The 24,381-nt window shown below is 38.4% G+C and overlaps 1 protein-coding gene across 3 annotated transcripts in view; it reads left to right on the top strand.

Moving 5' to 3' along the window:
* col18a1b (collagen type XVIII alpha 1 chain b) overlaps nt 1-24,381 on the top strand; it is a 49,657-nt gene that overhangs the window by 7,829 nt on the left and 17,447 nt on the right. The window contains exons 1-28 of one of the 3 annotated variants that reach the window (XM_016273628.1): nt 413-780; nt 6,337-6,878; nt 7,413-7,505; nt 7,679-7,735; nt 8,798-8,885; nt 11,450-11,496; nt 11,763-11,789; nt 11,907-12,083; nt 12,187-12,213; nt 12,309-12,371; nt 12,797-12,880; nt 13,228-13,263; nt 13,713-13,865; nt 13,962-14,006; nt 14,144-14,188; nt 14,357-14,419; nt 15,263-15,373; nt 15,486-15,554; nt 15,641-15,667; nt 15,777-15,875; nt 15,953-15,988; nt 16,141-16,224; nt 16,329-16,361; nt 16,532-16,567; nt 16,835-16,894; nt 17,657-17,734; nt 17,837-17,872; nt 18,037-18,090. In XM_016273628.1, the coding sequence (XP_016129114.1) occupies nt 504-780; nt 6,337-6,878; nt 7,413-7,505; nt 7,679-7,735; nt 8,798-8,885; nt 11,450-11,496; nt 11,763-11,789; nt 11,907-12,083; nt 12,187-12,213; nt 12,309-12,371; nt 12,797-12,880; nt 13,228-13,263; nt 13,713-13,865; nt 13,962-14,006; nt 14,144-14,188; nt 14,357-14,419; nt 15,263-15,373; nt 15,486-15,554; nt 15,641-15,667; nt 15,777-15,875; nt 15,953-15,988; nt 16,141-16,224; nt 16,329-16,361; nt 16,532-16,567; nt 16,835-16,894; nt 17,657-17,734; nt 17,837-17,872; nt 18,037-18,090 (2,547 nt within the window). In that variant the 5' untranslated portion in view covers nt 413-503. Of the gene's footprint in view, nt 1-412; nt 781-6,336; nt 6,879-7,412; nt 7,506-7,678; nt 7,736-8,797; nt 8,886-11,449; nt 11,497-11,762; nt 11,790-11,906; nt 12,084-12,186; nt 12,214-12,308; nt 12,372-12,796; nt 12,881-13,227; nt 13,264-13,712; nt 13,866-13,961; nt 14,007-14,143; nt 14,189-14,356; nt 14,420-15,262; nt 15,374-15,485; nt 15,555-15,640; nt 15,668-15,776; nt 15,876-15,952; nt 15,989-16,140; nt 16,225-16,328; nt 16,362-16,531; nt 16,568-16,834; nt 16,895-17,656; nt 17,735-17,836; nt 17,873-18,036; nt 18,091-24,381 lie in introns of those variants that run through there. The other 2 variants (XM_016273630.1, XM_016273629.1) reach the window with 2 other exon arrangements.

Genomic DNA, 24,381 nt, shown 5'->3' with positions numbered 1-24,381 from the left:
TAAAGAAAAAGGATATGTGCACATAGTGATCTCCACATTGTTGTTTTCAGTATTAATGATCAAAGATTAATTGTTAATTTTACTGACAGTCATTCATGAAAACTGAAATGGCATTGAAATGGGCATTGAAGTTCTGCAAGCAAACAAGTAAGGTATATTAAATATTTTTTAGGGGTCCATATATGGATTTTATTCTCAAAAGAGGAGCATTAGGAAAACTGAGGCTGCACATCTGTGTTCTCGAAGCAGGGTCTATTGGGACACAGAGGGAGGTTGAATATTTCTCACATTTTGGAGGGGAAAAGTAGAAGTGGCCAATGAGGTCCAACTTATATTAAAGAGAACACGCCTTCTGTCTCTCTCTCCCCCTGTTACAATGAGCTAAGAGAAGGAAAAGATATCTCATCTTGCATTGCAGTGTTGGTTAGACTACTTTTGCAAGACGCGCCTGATAGCATGTTCTGAATGACTCGGGCAACAGAAGGACTAGTGTATATGCAAAGATGAGATGCAGCTGGGGCTTGTCTATCCTGTTGATTCTGTATGTGGGTCCTCTTCATGCCTTTTGGTGGAACAGTTCACCTGTCACAAAGGCCCCCAGAGTGGACAATGACACTTCTGTTGGTGGAACGACCAGTAAGGAGGAGAAAATTGCTGATGTAGGGTCGGAAAAAATAGATGCAGCCAGAGGGATCCAAGGATTTGTGAAGAATTGGGACCAGAACTCAACTGTGAATAACAATGTCACAGTGAGGACACCTGTCATCTCCTCGAAAACGGGTAATGATAAGTCTTTATCAGAAGAAGTCGAACACAAAATAAATGTCAAAGGTTCCTCAGGTGATGCCGTTGGGTCAGGCTTAGGCTCAGTGCCCACTATGGATTTGGCTCAGGAAGGCAAAACAACAGCGACCAACCTTACAGGGACAAGGGTCACTGACAGCAGGATTAGTATAATTAGCACTTCCGCTTTCACTGAGGATTCCACAAACTGCTTATCAAGGGGCTCTGACTGGCCTTTCTGTTCATCTCACGGTGAAGTCACATATTCTGTACCTAATTTTTTTAACCACACCCAGGCAGAGGATGTGGTAGCTGTGTTAAATGAATGGGGTTGGCTCCTGCGTTCAGGCTGCCACCATGGTTTGGAATGGTTTTTTTGCCTACTACTGGCACCAAGATGCCATCAGCCCTCTGAAAAACCTGGGATAGCCCTGCTACCCTGCAGGACTTTCTGTGAGGTGCTGCTGGACAGCTGCTGGACAGTCCTACAGGAGAGGGGCCTGCCTGTGGCCTGCCACACCCTCCCCGAGGGACCAGAGCCCAGTCAGTCATGCCTAACCGTTAGTAACCACAAAGGTAAAACTGTGATGCATCTCAAACTTGTGCCGCTTGTCTTGTCGGTATGTGTTTTTTATTGGTGTGCTTTCTACCATGAGAGACACCAGTCAATTCCTGTCTGTCAGCGGTTGCTCTGCTCTGCTCTGCTCTGCTATCGCTTTGCCAGGGCTCAGACCAACATTTACTACCTGGGTATATGCTAACCAGCAGAACGTTTACTTATGCACATCTGCTGTGATGTGAGGTCTGCATGCGTGGCTCAGTGTGAATCCATTAGAATTACATGCATGCATGAATACTAATTGCAGATTCATTCTAAACATTTTCATTTTGGCAGACTGTTTTTAACCTGTAGCTCATATTTGTGTGTAAACTCTGAGTGCAAGCATTTTCAATCAGAAATCATTATTAATTAATACGTGTGCACTTGTTTCTTAATTTAGTGTAAAATGTAGATCCACAGGTTTGCAAAAAATACTGAATTTTGGCAGTCTACAATTTGTTATTATTAGACAGAATAATTAAGTGCCATACAATATTTTTTTACAAAATTGTGTTATAGCTAGATCTTGTGTAGTTGAGGCCTGTATAAAAGCTGTTTATTGTATTTTGACTGGTCTTGAAAGTGATACGCTTGACTTAACTTAATTGGAGAACAAGCTGCACATGCTTGTTTGCAGAAAGTTACTAATACAGGAGAAAACTGTGGTGTGGAAACCCTTATGGAGATGGTTTAGGCAAGTATTGTGCTAATTATGTTCCATCTTTTAGAATATTCCTGATTCATCAACCTAAGAAGAATAAGAATGAGATGACGTGCAATGCACCATACATTTAGTCAGAAACACACTTATATGCAGTTATAAATGAATGAGAAGAATGTGGGGAATCCGCTTACTGTATGCGTTCTGTAATGTCAGGAATTAGGTTATATAACCAGTGTTTACTCATTGAGGTCAGTTCTGATGAGCAAATTGCATTCCCTGGTGGTCACCTATCTAAGTACTGACCAAGCCAAACCTTGCTTAGCTTTAGAGTTTAGATGAGATCAGGAGAGTCTATGGTTGTTCATGTGAAATGTAAAAAATAATCCATCAGGCAAAGTCATTCATTCTCATGTTCAGAATAAGTGCTCCTAGAGTGCTTGATTCTTAAAGCAATGCTTTTGTTTTATTTCTGTAACTGAGACTCCTGAGCTTTAAGTCATCTATCAACCGAATTATGTTCACTGTGAAAGCAATGCTAATGTCTCTCAAGCATTTTCAGTGTTGGTAACTGCTTCAAGATGCAAAATGGTGTCAGTGACCTACTTGCATTTGTACAACAGGTCACAAATAGATTTGAGACACAGGAAATCTTCAATGTATTAAAAAGAAAATAAAACTACTGATCCTAGTGTATGATGTTTAAGGCCAGCTCAACCATCTATCACAATAAAATAGATTTTTCTCCATGCTGAATCAGCATTCTTGTCAAACACAATCCAGTTTGACCACCATCTACATACATACTGTATGTATGAGTTGTGGTGGATGACCTCAGCCACGTTTGTTGGAGAGTAACACTTGGACAAAGAGGCAGATTATTGTGTCTCTGTGTTATTAATAAGACAAAGAACTTTCTTTGCGTGCTGGTTATAACAAGGTTCCCTCTGAAAATGTGTGACAAGACACAGCAGAGAATCCACGATCAGATTTAAGAGGCTTTATTTTTAGCTATGAGGGACTTTTCCTTTTTTTTCTTTTTTTTTAGATGATGTGCAAGAAATGCTGGGAGATTGATAGAAAAAAGAATTCATTGTGTAGACAGTTGTGAAGATCTGTTGTGGGGGAAGAGCAATTCTTATCTGACACAAAGTCTTCCTTGATCGTTTAATGACCTTTCATATTTATGACCAGCTCTGGCATTGCACTGTGATGGTAATTAATAAGGTTGGCGTTTTGATCTATCACTGTGGTCTTGGAGAAAGCACCATGAAAACCGCAAATTTCTCAGAGGCAAGCAACTGCAAGCCATGCTGTAAGAGGGTTTTTTTCTCTTACACATCTGGTACTGTATCCAGACTTCATCATTTAACATGTATTTATTTGTTTCAGTGCATTCTTTTTGGATTTAGGCCATTTTGCATTCAGTATGTTAGTTTTCCTTTTATTTACCATCAATTTCTTCAGTATAAGTTGTTAGACAGTGTTTAAAAAGAGCTGAATTATTATAATTGGCAGCTGTTTCATGCTGGTCATTTCCTTGAGTTACGCTTTGTCTTATCTCTTGGGAAGTATAGGGGCTCAGATAATTTTTTGAAGGGAAAGTTTATCTTAATTAGGTCTCTTGGGAGTCAAGGAGGTATCAGTTAACAGGATCCTCCGGTTTCCATCTCATTCATTTAACTCCCATTTACCTATCCAACTGTCAGTAGACTTACAACCATTAAGAAAAAGAAAAAGAAAAAAAAATATATATATATATATATATATATATATATATATATATATATATATAGTCCTTCTGCTAGGAGTTGATAGACAATTCCTAGCAGAAGGCATTTTAACAATAGCAATTTGAAGTAATCAGAGTGGACAGAACTTTTAGGAGACTTGCATTTTTTATGTTTATGTGTTATTAGCATCAAATTTTATTTTGTTTTGTCAAATCCCAAAATGTTATTTATTTTAGTCATGTCTTATCACAGCTGTAGGATGTAGATGCATGTGGGAGAGTGTCTGGAACAGTTGGCCAATAACACTGGTGCCCAAGGGACGATTTATTCATCAGCATGTTCACAATTGTTGCAGTAGAGCACGTTATTTATTGTTTAATTATAGATAGATAGTTCAAGTAGTTCAGAATGAACATTCACTAGTACTTTAAATATAATTTCCTTTATAATAACGTTTTGAAAAGATTCCCTGCTTACATTTACACTTTTGAAATATGGTTTATCAAATGTATGTGGCAGTTAAGCTTTGTTTTTATCACTTACTTTAGTAGCATTTATAATGTCTTGTGTCAGGCTTTATGATAAATAATTTTTTGAATGATATCGCAATGACATGATGCACTCTCACTCATAGTGTAATTTGCAGTCTGAGCTTTATGGTGGTTCCAGTGGCTCCACCTTTATTGTGATTTACAAGTGGATTGTATTAGAGTTAATGTTGTGAGGTAGGATCCAAGAGCAAGTGGACACATCTGGACTAGATAATGGGCCAGCTAAACTCCCAGAATCCCCTGTGTGAGTGTTTTGAAAGAGGGTGACAGCACAACACAGGAACGAAATGAATGCTGGCTGAGTGGGTGAGTGACTGGACAGCCGTGTCAAATGAGAACCATGGTGTAGTATGGAAAAGCCACTAAGCTGCCATTGCCGTTGAAACATGAGCCTAGAATTAGACATGCCGTTCCCACAGTCAGTAGTGTTAGCTTGGTTCAGCCCAAATCTGCCTGCCCATTTTTTTTTATGCAAGAATTTACAACAGTTTATACAACAGTATACACAAGTATAGATGTAGAATGTAGAGAAAACCTCTTCATACAGTAACATATGTTGGAGTAATGGTTGACAGCTATGATTAAAAGGTATTAATAGGTGTTTATTTTATAACAATTCAGAGCTGTTGCCCTTTTGAAAAAAGAGTGCACTTACTGTTATTGTTTTGAATGTGCACTTGTAGTATACTTCAAATCTTATATTTTTTAAATACTGTACTTGCAAGATAATATCATATTAATACAATAAAAGGCTACTAGTATAAAAATAAAAGTTTGTTTCACTTCCCAAATTCATTTCTCAGTGAATAATACAGATAATTTTGTTTATTTTGGTAAAAAGTTATAAGTTTTTTTTTTTTATTAAAATGTCATTATCATTACATTTGATTATATACAATTTTAAGAGTGTGACCAATTTTTACAATGAATTTAGTATAATGAAAAATAAATAATTACTTGTGCTGTCATTAAAGAGAGTAACATGTTCATGACATGTTTTAAAAAGTGTACTTTGTAATAATGTCAAATTAATAGTTTTACCAAAAAGTAAATTTTTAATAATTGTTTTGATAATTTTTTGTTATGTTATGCTAAAACACTTATTTTGATGTGCTGACTAATACTGTAGTTATAACATTTAACTAGTGTATTATTTAATATTTAATATCTTGGAAATTGGAAATGTACCTAAAATGGAACTTTATCATTACAAATGTATAATTACAAATTCTTTAAGTACTTGACATACAAGTTTCAATAGAAATTACATTAAAGTATATTTAATAAATGTGTTTTAGTAGTTTTAGTGTTTCACCAGTAAACATTGTCATTACACATATTGTATTGCATAAAAATAGACTTAAGTCATGTTTAAGTGAGTCAAAAAAGTAACCAATTATATTTCATATAAATGTAAACTATAATATTTTTCACAAGGGTGACCTAGTAAAAACATTTACACTAAAGAACAGTCAAGTCTTTCCAAGACCTAGACCTTTAAATTTCTATGATCTGACAATGGTCTCCCTATACTCCATCATCAACCCTGAGAAAGCAAAATTTCACATATTTAGCATGCTAAATTTAGTCTGATTCTCTCAGGACTTACTGTAATGTACACTGTGAAGAATTATTCCACTGTGTCTAACTGTTTTCCCCCAGGTTCAGTAGACATGGTAATAATCACCAGTCACCATTTTTGTCAGTCCCCATAGGCTGCAGCATGTTGATTTATGAGGCTGAACCAGTTGACTTTGTTGTAGGGTGCAATTTTACTTCACATGTATTGCAAAGATTATATAATAACTGGCCCTTTTTCTAAAAGACACATGCTATTTTAGGCACTAGTAAGAACTGAATCGTTTAAATATTTCAATAGCAAATTAAAATTTCAGTAATATTTCAGCAATAATTCATTTAATTTTCACTTAATGTTTTTAAATGTAACATCACCAAACACTACATTCATTTCAACTGTACTGATTTCCATTATTTTTTGTATCATAGCAGAGAGTGGAATCTCCCTGCTGCAACTAATTAGAAACCCTCCACCTGAAGACATCACCCGGGTTTCAGGCCCAAATGGACAAACTGCTTACCTCTTCACAAAAGATACCAACACAGAACAGATGGCACGTGCCCACCTTCCCACACCCTTCTACCGAGACTTCTCTCTTGTCTTCCATTTGAAGCCCAACTCTGATGATGCTGGAGTCCTCTTCTCCATCACCGACTCAAATCAAAAGATCATGTACATCGGGGTGAAGCTCTCAGCAGTGGAGGATGGCAAAAGAAAGGTTATTTTTTATTACACAGAGCCTGATTCAGATACATCTCAAGAGGTGGCCAGCTTTGAGGTGGAACACAAGCCACAAGAGTGGAGCCGCTTTTCTCTCGCTGTTAGTCTGGACCAGGTGTCTTTCTACGAGGACTGTGAATCTGGGCCCAAGGTGGTAAAGTTTGAGCGCTCAGCTGATGACTTGGAGCTGGAGACACACTCCAAGATCTTTGTTGGACAAAGTGGAGCCGATGACCCAGACAAATATCAAGTATGTCTAAAAGTACTCTGTATGTTGGCCACATTTTATTTTAAGGTCCAATTCTCACTATTAGCAAACCATTAACTATGACTTTTGCCTCAATAAACTGCTAATTTGCTGCTTATTAAGAGTTAATAAGGCAGTTGTTTAGTTTAGGTATTGGGTAGGATGTAGAATATGGTCATGCAGAATATGTGCTTTATAAGTACTAATAAACAGCCAATATGTTAATAATAGGCAAGCTAATAAGCAACTAGTGAGAATTGGTCCCTAAAGTGTTACCATGCTTTTTGTTCAAATATACAAAGGGACAATAGCAAATGTATCATGGACCCTTTGTAGTTTTTCTGTCTGTTAGTGAGTCTGTCTGACAAATGATCAACTGATCAGTCGATTGTCCCAGACCAATATGGTATAACTACTGTATCTATACATCCATCCATTCAGGAGAATTATCTGGAATGACATTTATGTTCATACACAACTACAGCTGATATGTTGACTGATGTTTACTCTGATGTTGATGTTGACCTGTTTTTTTAGGGCATGATCTCAGAGTTAAGGGTGGTTGGAAACCCACGAGCTGCAGAGCGTCATTGTAATGATGCTGATGATGATGATGATGATGACTATGAAGTAAGCTGCAAATAATCTTAAGACTGTGTCATTCTTATATCTACATTTGTTGGCAATTTTTTTTTTAATGTATTGTTAATAGTACACAGACAGAAATGACTCTTAATCGTTCTCCCACTGAATATCTTTATGGATTACTAACTAAGTTAATGCTTGCTTCTCATTATTTGTAGAGTTCTGGAGAAAATGGAAGTGGAATAGGTGACAGAATGGATATGGATCATAATTTAGTAGGTATTTTTGGACATTAGCTATCTGACAAAATATGTTCGGTCAAACCCTTCTAGTAAAAAAACTCTTGGTGAAAAAGCAAATGTTCTGAAAGTATGTAAATGATATTTGTGGTTGCATATTGATACTTACAATACTTACCACAAGACTGCTTCTGACATATTGCACTGTGATGTGTCTATTGGATGTTCACTTAAAAGATAACACGTTAGAATATCATCATTAATGAACAAGGACAAAGGAACAAATGAGTAACAATGTTAACGCTACTATTAACTAACAAGACACTGATTAAAGGGATGCAGTTTATATATAGTATCCTTAACTACTATGTACTTACATTTATATTAATTATTTGCCACAATGCACTTATTGTGCACATACATGATTTTAGATTGTCTTGTCCTGTAATTACATCTATAATTACAATGTTGACCCGAACTCTACCCCTTAAACCTCTACCACCAAACCTGCCCTATTCGCATATCCAGCCTCAGTAGCAGCATAAGTGTTTTGCAATTCAACATGAACATAATAGGTACACCTAATATAAAGTGGGACAGATTAAAAAAATTAGTAACTACTATTTTTTCATACCTCTGAGAGAATTACTAAGAACCTAAATATATTTTCGTAATTGTAAATATTTGAGGTTTTTGTAATGTTTTGTATAATAATTACTTATGATAGATGAAAAATGCATTACCATTACTGTTATTGCTTTTAAAGTATAGAATTTTCTAATATTCATAATGGTTAGGAAAGATGGGTCACTTGTTTATAGGTAATTCCAGAATTTCAGGAAGGAGAGGCTATTTTGCTTAATTCTGCCTTGATTAATTAAGAGTAATTAATGACAGTATTTTAATTTTTGGGTGAACTAGCCCTTTAAGACCAAATAACCTGAAGTAGATGTTTAAGTAATGTTTTATCATTACTAAGTATGACTAAACAAATAAGTTAAACAACATCTTTTATAAACCATAAGATATGTCTTTTTAAAACTGTCTTGAAGAAACCTGCTCTGCAGGTAACAGTTAAGTGTGTTTTCTATTTCAAAGGGTTCTGTTCTGCAGCCCCTGCCTTCACAACCTGCTTCTACAGGGCGTAAGCCTAAATTGGACACAGATGACCATCAGAAAGCTACAGGTCTGTGCAATTGCTATTTGATCCAGTTTTTTGATTGATGTTAGACAAGAGTACAAAGAAACTGGAACTTTATAGATTTGAATTTATAGAATGTTTTTAGAAAGTGTAATTAATGTTCAGTATTAGTGATGCTTCCACAGGGAACTGTTCTTCAGATGTTAGCCCTGGCTTTGGCACATACATAAATTAGAAAATTGTGGAATCTCTGAATTTTGGACAACCTATGTAAGAGCTCACAAAATATGATAACAAAATAGACATGCAGACAGAAATCGCTTCAAACTGAATGCAATGATAATGCTGCAATGCCATCTTGTGGACACTATTTATACAGAACCTTGTGTGCAATGGGTTCTATGAATGTTAAAGGTTCTTCATGGAAACATCACTGTCAATAAACAACCTTCACTGAAAATGAAGCTGTCAACACAGGAAACATAAAGAATAATATTTTAAAATATATATTTTAAATTGAAATAATATTTCACAATATATCTGTTTTCATTTTTCAGAGCAAATATTTGTTGTAATTCTAATTAAACAGGCAGGCCAAAAGCTCTCCTCTTTTAACTATTATGTTTATTGTATTCACTTTATATACATTATATACATGGATGCATGAATGAATTAATAAATAGCTACTAAATTTATAGGTTTCAATGGGTTTTATCATTGTTAATTTGGATGTCATTGTGAAAAAGAAATTAAGTTCATCTGCTTAAACGTATATTAAATTCAATTTGTTGAATGTGTGCTCATCTTACCCATGTAAGTAGGAAAAAATAGATTATTAAGTGATTTAAAATGTACTGTACAGTAAACCCTTTCATTTTAAATTAACAAAGTGCACGTTTTAACCCTCTGTGCCTCTTTTTATGTTTTGAAATTTTAAATTTTTTCACTTTATAGGAATGGGATGACACTGTGACTTTTGTCGCATTATCTATTTGAACACAAAAAATCATGGACATGATTTGGATATGTTAAAGGGTCAATAAATAAATAAAGTTACACTGGGCTCCTTCGCAGTCAAAAATGACCGACATATGAATGGGAAATACGAAGAAAAAAAAATTACAAAAACTCAAGAGAATATTTTGGTCGTATAAACTCCAAATCAGACGTGATGCAAACAAAAGCACACAGCAATGAAGGGGTGACACTCTAAAATATCATGAGTGCAAAATAGACACACATATATGAACTGGTGTGACTGTAACAAGTTTTTGCAAATGTGTGAAATAAAATCAATAATTAAGCCACAGTGCAGTAAAAAAAAATGGACAGCAAGAAAGAGATTACACTCTAAAACATCAAGAGTACAAAACCGACACACCAACTTAAATGCACACTCACTTGCACACACTCACAGACACACACAGCACACTATTGTACACACACAGATGAAGTGGTGTGGCTGTAACAATGACAAAATTGATACAGAAGACTCAAATAAGAGGTTGAAATCAGATCAGACCTAGCATTCCTAATCATTTGATGTTAAATTTTTATTGAATTCTGATGTTATGTGTAACAAAATGTCCTTCTCTGTGTTCAGGTTTGACTGTAGTAAAATTAGGGTTATATAAAAGTATTTATGTCTAAAAAAAACTAGAGTATTACGTTTTATTTTTATTTTATTACTTCCAGCAGATGGCACTAATCTGCCTTCAAAAATTCAATTTTAAAGGCCTGGTCTTTATTTTAAAGGGGTCATATGATGCGATTTCAATTTTTCCTTTCTCTTTGGAGTGTTACAAGCTCTTGGTGCATAAAGAAGATCTGAAAAGTTGCAACGACTAAAGTCTCAAATCCAAAGAGATATTCTTTATTAAAGTTAAGAGTTAACCACGCCTGGATGTGGGAAGATTTGCATAACGCTGCCCAAATGTTCACGCAAAGAAAGAAGGCGTAACTTTTATTCTCACTGTAGTATTGTTGCCGCTGCCGCCATGTCGTGAAGAAGCTGTGTGCTTCGTTGTGAAAGTGAAACTACTTTGTTTGGTCTTCCAAAAGAGGACGATATCCGCTTCGTCATGGAGTTTTGAGCAGTGTAGAGTAGCGCTTGTTGTTTGTCATTTCTCCGATCACAAATGCAGACAGGGTTTTATGTTTACGCGTAAAAAGACTTATACTGTAGAAAGACAGTATAAGTCGTTATAATCAGTAATTATGTCCCCACTGGATGCAACAAATGCCTCGTTTATAATGGGTTTTCATGTTTTTGAATCATCGCTCCGGCCTGACAGGGCATCCCAGTATGGTAAGGGGCGTAACATTTCCGTCACATGCTTGAGGTATTCGGCCAATCACAACGCACTGGATAGCTGGCCAATCACAGCACACCTCGCTTTTCAGACCGATGAGCTTTGTAAAAATCGACGCGTTTCAGAAAGGCTGGGCATAGAGGAGAAACAATAATGTACAGTATGTGGAAAGTAATGTGTTTTTTTTTACTTTAAACCACATAAACACATTTCATTACACCAAATACACAAAATAATGTTCTTTTTAGCAGCATCATATGACCCCTTTAACATGAAATGCTGCTTTGACATTCACAGAGCCAAAACGTGATTCAGCCATACTCTCCAGCACAGGTGAAGAGAAGGTACAGTACAGTTCTATTTTGGGTTCTATTATAATCAAACATATTAAATGATTGTTGCATTAATGGGATGCTAACAGACCGCTTACTATAATGTCTAAAGCAGAAAAGGTTAAAGTAAATAGACTGTAGATTATGTTTTTTCAGTTGGATGAGGATATGCAATTTGCATAGTTAATCATACATTAATTTGCTTTACGCTGTGTCCTAATCAGGTGTGACAGGATTTCTTTCTTTCTTTTCAACCATGTCCTCTTTTGCTTCCCCAGGGCAATCGTGGAGAGAAAGAAATCAAGGTAAACAAGATTTATTTTAGTGGTACACACACACCTTTCACCAGTGCAATGATTGGATGATGACATCTTCCAGATATTGGCTAGGTTGATGAACACATTGCCCATTTTTCTGTATAGGGTAGTATTGGGTCTGGATATCCTGGCCCCAAAGGTGATCGTGGGCCTCCAGGACCACCTGGACCAGCTGGACCCCAGGGTCCAGTAACAGAAGTGAAAAGCACAGGGGATATAAAGGTGGAGAGGGTACAGGGTCTAATGGGCCCACCAGGTCCAGAGGGCCCACAGGGGGAGCCAGTGAGTAACATGAACTTCCCTTAGCTTTTCATTTCTGTTAAAATTAATAATATTTTTAAAAAGAGTCATAAATGTTGAGAAACATAATTTTGATGTTTTATAGGGTGAACCAGGGCAGGACGGCAAACCTGTGAGTTTTCTGGACAGACTTTTCTAGACAGTGTTTGAATATTTTCTAAGATTTTGTTTATTACTTCTTCATTCTCATTTGGTGTTACTATTCAGGGCCCCGAAGGACCTCAAGGTTTTCAAGGACCACCTGGTACTACAGGACCTAAAGGACAGAAGGTGGTTTGCAAAATCTGGATTTTCAATAATTATTTATTTTTATTGATCATTCATTATTTTTATTGACCTTACTACACATTATATGTTAAACCAGGAGTGTGCAAACTATTGCAGTCTGTTGTGCTTTGAGATTTTTTTTAAAAAAAAGTGATTTTGTGAAAATAAAATTTTGAATATGGGTGTTATGTGCACCTAATGAGGCATTGATAGTCATTATTCTTATAGTTAGGTTAAAATCATCTTGGAGGTGAAAAATCACTGTTGACCAAAATTTTGGCAAGATATGTTTGAACCAAGAAAACAAAAGAAGTGCTTTGAGGGTTTGAAGGCAGAACATTATCAGGCACACGGAAAAATTACTGTTTTTTTCACTAAGGTCTTTGTATGGACCAATAAATAAAAATGTGTCTTTTTTGTATCTCTAGGGACAGAAAGGGGAAGGACATCCAGGCCCCAGAGGCTCACCTGGGCCACCTGGACCTCCTGCACCCTCAATCTCAGACAGGACTGTGAGTATGAATACATCTAGTATAGGTCTATGTTCTTGGAGCTAAAATGTGCATACAGTAGAAGGAACTACTGAGAGCCTATTATGAATTATCGGCACATTTCACACAATTCGTGTGAAAGCTTTTCTGTACTCATACACGTAGCAGAGAGGCACAAAAATGTTGTTCACCAACATTTTTTAGTGACACAAAAAGCAAAGACATGGTGATGTGAACACGGTTTTATTTTTAAAAGTTGTTTTCTTGAGTTTCCTTTTGCTGAAAATTAGCAGTTGTTATAGTATACCATGAAACCTATTGAATGAGCTAAAACATCTGTGTTTTATATTGTAATGTTCTCCCTTCAGACATTTATGGATATGGAGGGTTCTGGATCATTGCCGGTATGTTTTAACAATCAGCTAATCTATGCCTAAGGCTACTAGCCTAATTTGAAAACATTCTTCTTCTTATTTATTTATTTATTTATGTTTTTATAGTGTATATGTACTATACTATACTATTAACCCTTCTTATATAAAGCATCAACAATTTTGATGACAATATGTATCTTGGCAACAAACAAACTTTGCATTTCCCAATGTAACTTTGCCCTTTCAAAACCATTTCACTATGGTTACCACACCACGTCAAACATCATATTATAAAAAATATATTAGAAGTATTTTTAAATATGTTTAATTATTTAAAAAACACTTTTCCTTAAAAAAATATATATATTTATATTTTACTCTACTGAATATCCTAATGAATTCACCAGATCTGCTGCTGTTGTGTTTGGCTGTATAATTTCATTTTGGAGTTAAAGGTCAATATGTTCTCATCTTTACAGCATTTATGTTGTCATCCTGGTCTACCTGGGCCTCCTGGGCTTCCTGGGCCGCCTGGGCCCCTAGGACCAGACTGGCCAACTGAATCAGAATTAGAACCTTTTGAAGCTGGCCCCACTGGTCCCCCTGGACAAAATGGGTTCCCTGGGCGTCCTGTAAGAAATTGCCCCCTCTTCATTAATACCATTTATTTAAAAACATGTAGTAGAACTTTGTTTGTGTGCTGTTTTTCCCTTTTTATTATGACTCAGGGGCCCCCAGGTCGACCTGGAAAACCTGGTCCTCCAGGCCAAAAGGTAAATATTAATATGATTTTTTTAATTATATTAATATGATTTTTTAAAATTATATTAATATGATTTTTTAAATTATTTTTAATAGGCCTGGTATTAAAATGAAATCAAACTATTTATTTTTTCTCTCTCTCTTTTAGGGAGACTGTGGTGATCTTGGCTTACCTGGAGTTGCAGGGGAAAAGGTCAAACAAGTGATGCTAGCGCGTTTAATAAATTAGATGTGAAGATGTGCTCACAGAATACTGAAATATAACTGAAAATCAGACATTCACATATCTCACACATTTCTATCTATGGGGCTTTTTTTTCATTGGGAAGTTAATCTTCACTGTATTTTTTTCTCCCTGTAGCAAAGCTCTGCTTTCTCTTTTTTCTCCAATTGGTTTCCTTCCTGGGAGACTAGTGGGGCACAGGTATTCTAAAATCATGCATTACTACAAACTAACTGAATTGGGTTTGGTGTGTCACAAGAACTTGACTGATGAATGAAAGTGTTATTTTTAGTTCACTACAGACAACTTTTCATCATCAAAATTTCGCCTACCAGTCAATGAGGGCTAGTGAATTGATCAAATCAGACTTGTGCTTTAGCCAATGCAAACTTTCTGTTTCTGCTTCTACTTGTGTTTTTAGCTCATATGCGAGGCTTGCTTGTCATTTTCATGCATTTATTTTTACAACACTGTAACAATTGAGGACTGCTCACATAACCTGCATTACGTCTTCTTGAGTGGTATTTACAGTAGTTCATGACATCTCTTTAAATAAACTTATAGCATGGCAATGAATATGACAAATTAATGTAATTGGTCTGAGATTTTTATACACTGCTGCTGCAGCTGTTGTTAATGGATGCATTCAAAACACTGCTTCACGAAGCTTCAAAACTTTGTAATTAGATTGTTTTGAACAAGTTGTTCGGAGTGCATTTAAAATAAGCTAATTCGTGTGATTTTAGCAAATGAGGCTGTTTGCTGTTTCGAAATTGTGATTGTTCGGTGCTATGGGATGTTAATGAAGTGAACCCATAAACCATGCATTGTCTAATAGATGATTTCAACTGATCTTTAAGTTTATAATATATTGTTGACAGATTACAATAAGAGCCCCTATTACCTTGCACCATGTTGTAAACGAGGCATATTACCTATAAAGTGCCAATTTCATGACTAAACTTCAATTTAGTCAACAAAAGACAGTCAACGTAAGCTTTTTTAGAACACTTTTGCAAGTTTTAAACCCTCCCTTCTCTTTAGGGTCCACAGGATACAGTAGGAATCCCAGGGCCAGAAGGTATGGCGGGGCCGCCTGGGCCTATGGGACCTCGGGGACCTCCAGGACCCCCTGGACCTGCCTTCCGAATTACTGTAAGTTACTTACTGTAATCTTTGAAGTTCAGCACCCTTAAGGTTCACAGGACTTTGTGCCTCTACAGTAGGAGGCCTAGAACTTGATCTGCCATATCCACTGTGTTTTCAGACTGATGGGAAAGAAAAAGAAGTTGATCTTCAATACATTCCAGGAGTCATGGGGCCACCAGGTCCACAGGTAACTATAAACTGCTGTCACATTATCATCACAGCAACACAGTGCTTATTCCACCTCATCCCTGTTGTTGTTTTTTTCCTCTAAAGGGACCTCAGGGGATACCTGGACTACCAGTGAGACTATGACTTATATGTTTATAATGTGATATCCAAGTTACAAATTACAATGTAGATTACACATACCTGGGAGAAAAGTTCATTCTCTTTTCTTTAAACTCTGCAGGGAACACCTGGTTTACCAGGTATTCCAGGTCAGAAAGGTGAAGAAGGCCAAAGAGGACGAGAGGGAATGTCAGGGTTAGATGGCTTTCCAGGAAAAATAGTGAGTGAAAGATCTCTAGCATGAAGATTGGCTTTGAACAGCATTATTGTAACTTTTAAATAATTTATTTTTTACAGGGGCTAAAGGGGGAAAGAGGATGGAAAGGTGAAAAAGTGAGTATTCATTTGAAGACACTTACCTTAGATGTTGGATCTCTATCGCTGGTTCACTCAGCCTTCAGCAACAGTAGTATTCAATCCAGTTCTACACTGCAACTATTCTGTGGACCTAAGCAATAGATTTATAATAATATATTTGTATTTAGGGTTATCCTGGTCGTGCAGTAGGGCCTCCAGGACCACCAGGGCCACCAGGTCGTCCAGGACAAGTTACCTATATTAATGGCAGTGTAAGTGTTATCATACAGTAAACGCTCAAAGGACATTGTATAACTCTGTAACATTTTACTGCTCCTTTACAACAAACAATGACTTAAATTACATTTCATTTCAGACAAATGGAGAATATGGAATCCCTGGACCACAGGTGAAAGGAACTGATAAATAATAGTCATTATAGCTTTTCATTAATTCGAGTATGTAAAATATCATGCAGTTCAATACAGAATATCCTGTGTAATTATGATTTACTATTTGCATATTATAATGCATATTGAACCACATTCAAAGCATTGTGTTTTGTTCTTGTTTTATTAGGGTACACCTGGTATAGCTGGTCAGGCAGGATTCCCTGTAAGTTTTTAATGACTTGTAATTTTGTTGTAAGTCTAGTATTTTATATTTTGGATAACATCAGATTCTACCACATCTGCACCTTTTTATTTAAATGTTAATTTTAAACTTAAAAGATCAATCAATGCATTCATCGTGCTCTCCCATCTATTTAGGTGCCAAGACCTATATATGTTAAAAAATTACAAAGATTGGTCTGCACTCTAAAGAGCAGGAGCTTTAAACTTTAAAAACTGGGTTATAATGCATTTTTTTATATCTTTAAAGGGACCAATGGGTCCAAAAGGTGATCAGGGGGAACCTGGACTACCAGGAGACTCTATCAAGGTAATACATGTATGTTTTGGTAAAACTTTATTACAAAAATACACTTTAGAAAATCAATTAAAAATCAGGGGTATTCCACCAAATATTCAAATATCAAAGTCTTGGGGATAATCAAGATATTTTTTGGCAAATGTGAGACGAGCCTTTGTGTTCTTTTTTGGTCAGCAATGGCTTTTGCCTTGGAACTCTCCCATGGATGCAGTTTTTGCCCAGTCTCTTTCTTATTGTTGAATCATGAACACTGACCTTAATTGAGGCAAGTGAGGCCTGCAGTTCTTTAGATGTTGTTCTGGGTTCTTTTATGACCTCCTGGTTGAGCCATCATTGCGCTCTTGGAGTAATTTTGGTAGGCTGGCCACTCCTGGGAAGGTTCACCACTGTTCCAAGTTTTCTCCATTTGTGGATAATGGCTCTGACTGTGGTTCGCTGGAGTCCCAAAGCCTTAGAAATGCCTTTATAACCCTTTCCAGACTGATACGTCAACTATTTTGTTTCTCATCTGTTCTTGAATTTCTTTAGATTGCGGCATGATGTGTTGCTATTTAAGCATGCTTCACTTTGTCAGACAGGTTCTATTTAAGTGATTTATTTGATGATCTGAATCTTTTAAGGGTGACAAATATGTAAAAACAAAAAACAGGAAGGGGGCAAAAACCTTTTCACTGCACTGTATATGGGAACAGCAGTGTTTATAAGATATTACCTTTATTCAATGAGCATTTTTCATCCTCTCACACTATGTTTTTGTTCTTTTTTCTTTAGGGTCAAAAGGGTGATCCTGGCCTGATCGTAGACTCCAGTGGTAAACCCATTTACATGGGGGGGCTAGCTGGACAGCTGGTAAGAGACCAGCGGCTTTCATTCAGATAGATGAGTTTAGATCAGAACTTTTAAGCATCCATAGCATTGTTAGACAATTGATGTAGTTACTATCTGTTTTAGGGTGAACCAGGACCTCCAGGACCAGAGGGGCCTTTGGTGAGTTTTTGGCTTTTTGTCCCGCTGGGGTATACCACACAGAAAAGCTCTATTTTTACCTGCAAAATTTCCCTAGTATTAAGAAATGTATTGATCATTATTAACACTGCTGATATTTCAAGAGTATATGCTATAGATATGTTAGTATAATTTTCACTCATTAGGGACCAGTTGGGCCACCCGGACCAAAAGGAGAAATCGGATTACCAGGCAGACCAGTGAGTAACTCTAATCAAATCTAACAAGATTTTCTATCATTTTACATTTTCTGAAGAAAGATTTTATCATAGACTTTTGCAGTGACTGTCAGTAGCAACACATTAGCCAATATAATTCATCTAAACATATAGTTGGCTCCAAACAAAAAGTATAATTACTTTTTTATTAAACTTTAATTTAATTTAAATTAACATATGCATTTGCTGTAAAACAATTATATACTTATTACATGCAATTATAATATTTACAATTATATAATTATTAAATTTAATAAATAATTTATCAAAAGGTATTAACGAAAACATGATTGGGTTTTTTTATGAGGATAATGTGTGTTCTATGTGTTTTATAGATACATGAGTGTACGTATACTGGTTATTGTGTGTTTTTATGCCAGTGTCAAATATGAATTTCTGTTCAGGAACTCTGTACAGACCATAAAGTAAAGTAAAGTAAAGTAAAGATACCACAGGTGAAAAGTCAAAAAATTCTGATGTCCGGTCACATGCCTGAACATTCAGGAATAGAGATAATATAGTAATTAAAGGATATAGATAATGGTCAGTTTTGTTCTAATTAGGAGTAAACCATTTTCAAAAAGCAGCAATGAAGATAAAATAGCCAGATGAGAGTCTGAGACAAGTTAAACATTTTACAAATTTAATTAGCAGTCATTTACTGACAGTGTTGAGCAATATGGGTTCCCTTTCAGTCGGTCACTCTCGACCTCACGTCGGTTGACAGACGAACTGGGATCTCGCTTAGAGAGACCAATCTAATTCGAGTGTAACTAAATGAGCTAATGCACATTGGCATGCGATTATTGCATCCAGCTGCCGCTGATCACAGTGTGAGTATAAGTAGGCAGCTGGTGCAGCGCATATTCAGCTTTTCGCTTCGGAGCCAAGCGATCACATCGTTCTGGTCCTGACTACTCTACTGAGAGAAGATGACTGAACGAGTTCAGTGCGCTCTTTGAGAGCTCTTCGTGTTGGCGGTACGGCACTTCAGCGGTGGTGGTTTCACGTGTCGAGTGGGTTGCACACATCAGGCTGCAATATCCCCTGTTTGTGTTGCAGGCGGCCATCTCCCCTGTGCGCTTCAGCACGCTAAAAGAGCTTTTTCCCTAAAAGAGCATTCACGGGTGCGTCTTTTTAAACACGACGTTGTGTGGCAAACTCGATGTTACGTCTTTGTAAAGACGATGTGGGTCTTGCTATAGACAACGTATTACCTGGGCGTGTCTGGATGCGGTCGTTACCTGGCGCTGGGTGATGGTCACGATCGATGCCTCACGTGCCTGGGCATTTAGCACACTGAGGTGGTGTTTGGGGATGAGTCATGTTCTCATTGCGGGAAGATGATCATCTCGGAGTCGCGGGCCAAGCTCCGTTCCCTCAAAGGGGCGGAGCTCCGTTGCCTCTGCCTCGATCTAGTTCTCGTCATGGCAGCAGTCTGGCGGGGGCTACTTCAGGCAGTAGCATGGGCGGTCTGAGGGTAACAGTGATGGCAAACCCTCCAGGGAACCAACCCTCGGGGGACCATCGCTCCTCTTGCACTCCGCAACCAGTTGAGCTGCCAATGGAATGTGCTGGGCCCTCTACAAGGAGCGTACCAGCAGTATCCTTTGGCGCTCCTCCCGACGACCGGATGTCGATCGCTGCATCGGAGGGTGAGCCGGAGCTTTCTGGAGAGGAAGATTTGGTTGTGCTGCTGTCCTCCGGGAATGTATCAATGCCTGAATCGGATCCTGAAATAAGGGCTATGCTTTTCCGGGCCACCATGAGGGTAGGGGTCGAGTGGAGACCTCCACCGTGTCCCGAGCCCTCAAGGTTGGACGATTGGTTCTTCGGGGTGGTCCGCGGTGGTTCTCAGCACCCCGCCCCGGTGCCATTCTTCCCGGAGGTGCATGAGGGTCTTACCAGGTTGTGGATGGCACCTTTTTCTGCCAGAAACCGACCTGCTAACTCCTCCTCCCTCACACCACTCTCGACGGTGGTGCAGCTAGGGGGTCCCCCGGTGGAGCGGTCGGTTGAGATGCAGTTGTGTCCTAACACAGCCTCCACCCGGCAGGGCAAACCGTGCCTCACTTCCCGGGTCTGTCGGTACTCATCTAATGAGTAAAAAAAAAACTAACTGGATGATCTACTCCATCATCACGCTGCTGAAGAACTGCTCCAGCTCCCACGTTACTGGCATCAACATGCAGTGTAAAAGACTTATCAAAGGACGGAGCTCAAAGCACAGGCTCCGAGCACAGGAGAGACTTAACATTTTCGAAAGCCATATCACAGCTAGGAGACCAAGTAAACTTTACCTTGCCCTTCAACAAATCTGTAAGTGGTGCGACTACAGTTGAAAAATTACAACAAAAAGATCGATAGTACCCTACCAGCCCTAAAAACCTCATAAGCTCCTTCTTTGTTGTCGGAGAAGGAAAGCTTGGACCTTTGCATATACTGGACGCACTTCCCCATTTCCTAACATTTTCCCAAGATACGTCACAGATGCCTTGGGAAACTCACATTTTCTTAAGTTTACCATAAGCCGAGCTTCAGACAAACGTCTTAGCACCGAGCGTAACCGTTTTAAATGAGAATCCCAGCTGTCGCTAAAGAAACCAAGTCATCCAGATAAACAGCACACCCCTCGAGACCTGACACCACCCGGTTCATAAGGCGCTGAAACGTCGCCGGAGCATTTTGCAGGCCAAAACTCATGACCTGATAAGAATATGGCCCTGACGGAATAACGAAAGATGATACTTCTTGCGCAGCTCCCACATTACTGGCATCAACATGCAGTGTAAAAGACTTATCAAAGGACGGAGCTCAAAGCACAGGCTCCGAGCACAGGAGAGACTTAACATTTTCGAAAGCCATATCACAGCTAGGAGACCAAGTAAACTTTACCTTGCCCTTCAACAAATCTGTAAGTGGTGCGACTACAGTTGAAAAATTACAACAAAAAGATCGATAGTACCCTACCAGCCCTAAAAACCTCATAAGCTCCTTCTTTGTTGTCGGAGAAGGAAAGTTCTGGATGGCTTGGACCTTTGCATATACTGGACGCACTTCCCCATTTCCTAACATTTTCCCAAGATACGTCACAGATGCCTTGGGAAACTCACATTTTCTTAAGTTTACCATAAGCCGAGCTTCAGACAAACGTCTTAGCACCGAGCGTAACCGTTTTAAATGAGAATCCCAGCTGTCGCTAAAGAAACCAAGTCATCCAGATAAACAGCACACCCCTCGAGACCTGACACCACCCGGTTCATAAGGCGCTGAAACGTCGCCGGAGCATTTTGCAGGCCAAAACTCATGACCTGATAAGAATATGGCCCTGACGGAATAACGAAAGATGATACTTCTTGCGCTCGCTTGGTAAGAGGCATTTGCCAATAGCCCTTCAACAAGTCAAACTTGCTGACGAACTTTGAGGACCCGATCTGGTCTACGCAATCTTCGATGCGAGGTAAAGGGAAACAATCTGGTCTAGTTACACTATTTACGTTTCGAAAATCATTGCAGAATCGAACACTACCGTCTGCCTTTCCTACTAAAAGGCATGGGGAGGCCCAATCAGAAAACGAAGGCGCCGCAATATTATGGTCCTGCATATACCGAATTTCTCTTTCCATCAATTCCCGATTCGCAAGAGAAAATCGGCTGTTTAATTGGCTTTGCGTCCCACACATCAATATCATGTTCGACCCAATCAGTACCAGAAGGCACATCTCCAAATAATTCAGGAAAACTACGTAATAATTCACATAACTCCTGACATCTTACAGATGATTTCTAAATTTTGCAATGACTCGGAATTTTGTAGCCGACCACGAAGCACACAATCATCCAGCGAGAGGGTCTCCTCTTCTCCCCCCACTAAGCTACCCCCACCAACAGAGGCTACAGAAAGGGTGGGACGTGAAGGCATCAATTCCGCCGAAAACTTAGTTTCGGTTTCATAATAAGGTTTTAGTATATTTACATGACAACGTTTAACAAACTTTCTTCGTGATGGCATTATAACTTCGTAATTTTCAGCACTCAATTTACGTTGTACTACAAAAGGACCATCAAATTTAGCCTCAAATGGAAAAGATACAATAGGCCGTAAAACAAGCACTTGATCGCCTGGTTTAAAAACTCGATGCTCAACTGTACGGTCGTATAATCTCTTCGTGTTTCCCTGCCATTTCTTAAGATTTTCCTTAGCTCGCTCCCTCACTTGAAAAAGTTGATTCTTAAAACCCAACACATACGATGCCAAAATTTTAGGAGGTTCAGCAACTTTCTCAGCCTCCTGAAATATGGATAACAAACCACGCACTTTATGGCCGAAAACCAAGTCATTAGGGCTAAAACCTGTACTTTCCTGCACCACTTCGCATGCCGCTAACATCATCCACGGCAAACCATCTTCCCAGTCTCTATCCAGCTGCACACAGTACGCGCGAAGCAGTGACTTTAACGACTTTTGGAATCTCTCTAAAGCACCCTGGCTTTGAGCGTGGTACACGGTAGGCTGGTTACATTTAATGCGCAGCTGTTTCAACACTTGCTGGAAGAGGTGAGAAGTAAGGTTTGAGCCTTGATCGCTCTGAATGATTTTTGGAATTCCAAACACTGATATAAATTGGGTTAAAGCTTTGAGAATAGAGCGAGAAGTAATACTGCGCAATGGATACGCCGCCGGGAAACGGGTATTTAATCACATAACAGTGAACAAATAAATGCTTCCTGAGATGTTCAAAAGGTTCACCAGTAGCTTCAATTGGTCGCAAAGGAAAAGGTTTTAACATCTGATTCGGTTTGCTAGTTAGTTGGCAGGTCTTACAACTTTTAACATAAGCAGAAATATCTTGCTTCAAACGCGGCCAAAAAAAATATTGCAACAAGCAATCGTAGGTTTTACGCACCCCTTGGTGACCTAGTTGATCATGCGCAATTTCAATCATCATTTGTCGATACTTTACAGGAACAACTACTTGAAAAACAGGATCCCCAACAAAATCATCCTTGTGAGGAACATTTTCGCAGCAACACCCCAACGTGAACAAAATAGCCACGAGCCACACTATCCACTTCACCTGGAGAAACAACACTCTGGAACAGTTCATCCAAAGAGGAATCACTGCGCTGTTCTTTTCCCAATTCCACTGCAAAGACAGGAAAAGACAAAGCAGATAAGTCAGGCATTGACACATTAGTACATATTTTAATTTGGCTCTCCTTCTGAGTACATGTCTTTTCACCACACGACTCCTCATTTTCACGTTCCCTTGCACGAGTCACATCACACACAGAATCCTGGCACAAAATATTAGACTCAGTGGTGGTTTTACTATTAGGATTAACCACGGGAAACACTGAACTATCAGCCCACACCCGGTCACCTACTAGTCTATTTCCCAGAATCAAATGAACTCCGTCCACTGGTAAACCAGGGCGTACTCCCACTACCACCTGTCCTTGCACCAAATCAGACTGAATCGTAATCTTATGCAGTGGCACAGGCAGAGTATTTAATCCTATTCCCCGAATTAACACATCCTCATCCATATAAGACTGTGCAAAAACTGATTCCAAGATAAACTAATCTATGGCTCCAGTGTCCCTTAGTATCTTAATCGGAATCTCTTCTTTCTCTCCAACAAGAGACACAAGACCTTCTGTAACAAAAGGAGAGTAAGAAGAAAAAAAACATTAGGGTTTTTATTCCCAACAGATTGGCCTTCCACCACCTGGATTGGCGCCGCAAGAACTGTGGGCTTAACATGTGAACCCTGTGTAAGACGTTTGGACTTATTTTTAAGAACAAAACCATCTGCTTTCCAATGTCCTTTCTCATGACAATAATTGCATATTTTATTTGGGTCAAATTTCCTCTTGAAAACATGACTGCATTTAGGCGAAGACTTTACAGGCACTGCAACCTGCATATCACAAACATGCCAATCAGCAAAAAAAGTTATATGCGTCAATACAAAATCGTCTGCCAATACAGCTGCTTCCTCCGGCATTTTAACGTAATGCTCACCGATGTACAGTATGTAGCGACACGCCCTGGGACTGAATTTTTAAATTGCTCTAAAATCATTAGGTTACTTAAATCATCCAATGTTTTTACATCTATTGCTGTGCACCAACGATTAAAGTGTTTCCTCAGGTCACGCACAAATTCTAAGTGAGTCTGCGTCTCTTCTTTCTTCTATAATCGAAAACACTGTCTATACGCTTCAGGAACACACTCATATACTTTCAAAACTGCAGCCTTAACGATGT

This window comes from Sinocyclocheilus grahami, unplaced genomic scaffold, assembly GCF_001515645.1.
Source record: "Sinocyclocheilus grahami isolate Dianchi unplaced genomic scaffold, SAMN03320097.WGS_v1.1 scaffold80.1, whole genome shotgun sequence".
NCBI lineage: Eukaryota > Metazoa > Chordata > Actinopteri > Cypriniformes > Cyprinidae > Sinocyclocheilus > Sinocyclocheilus grahami.
This window is presented reverse-complemented; position numbering and strand designations above follow the sequence as displayed.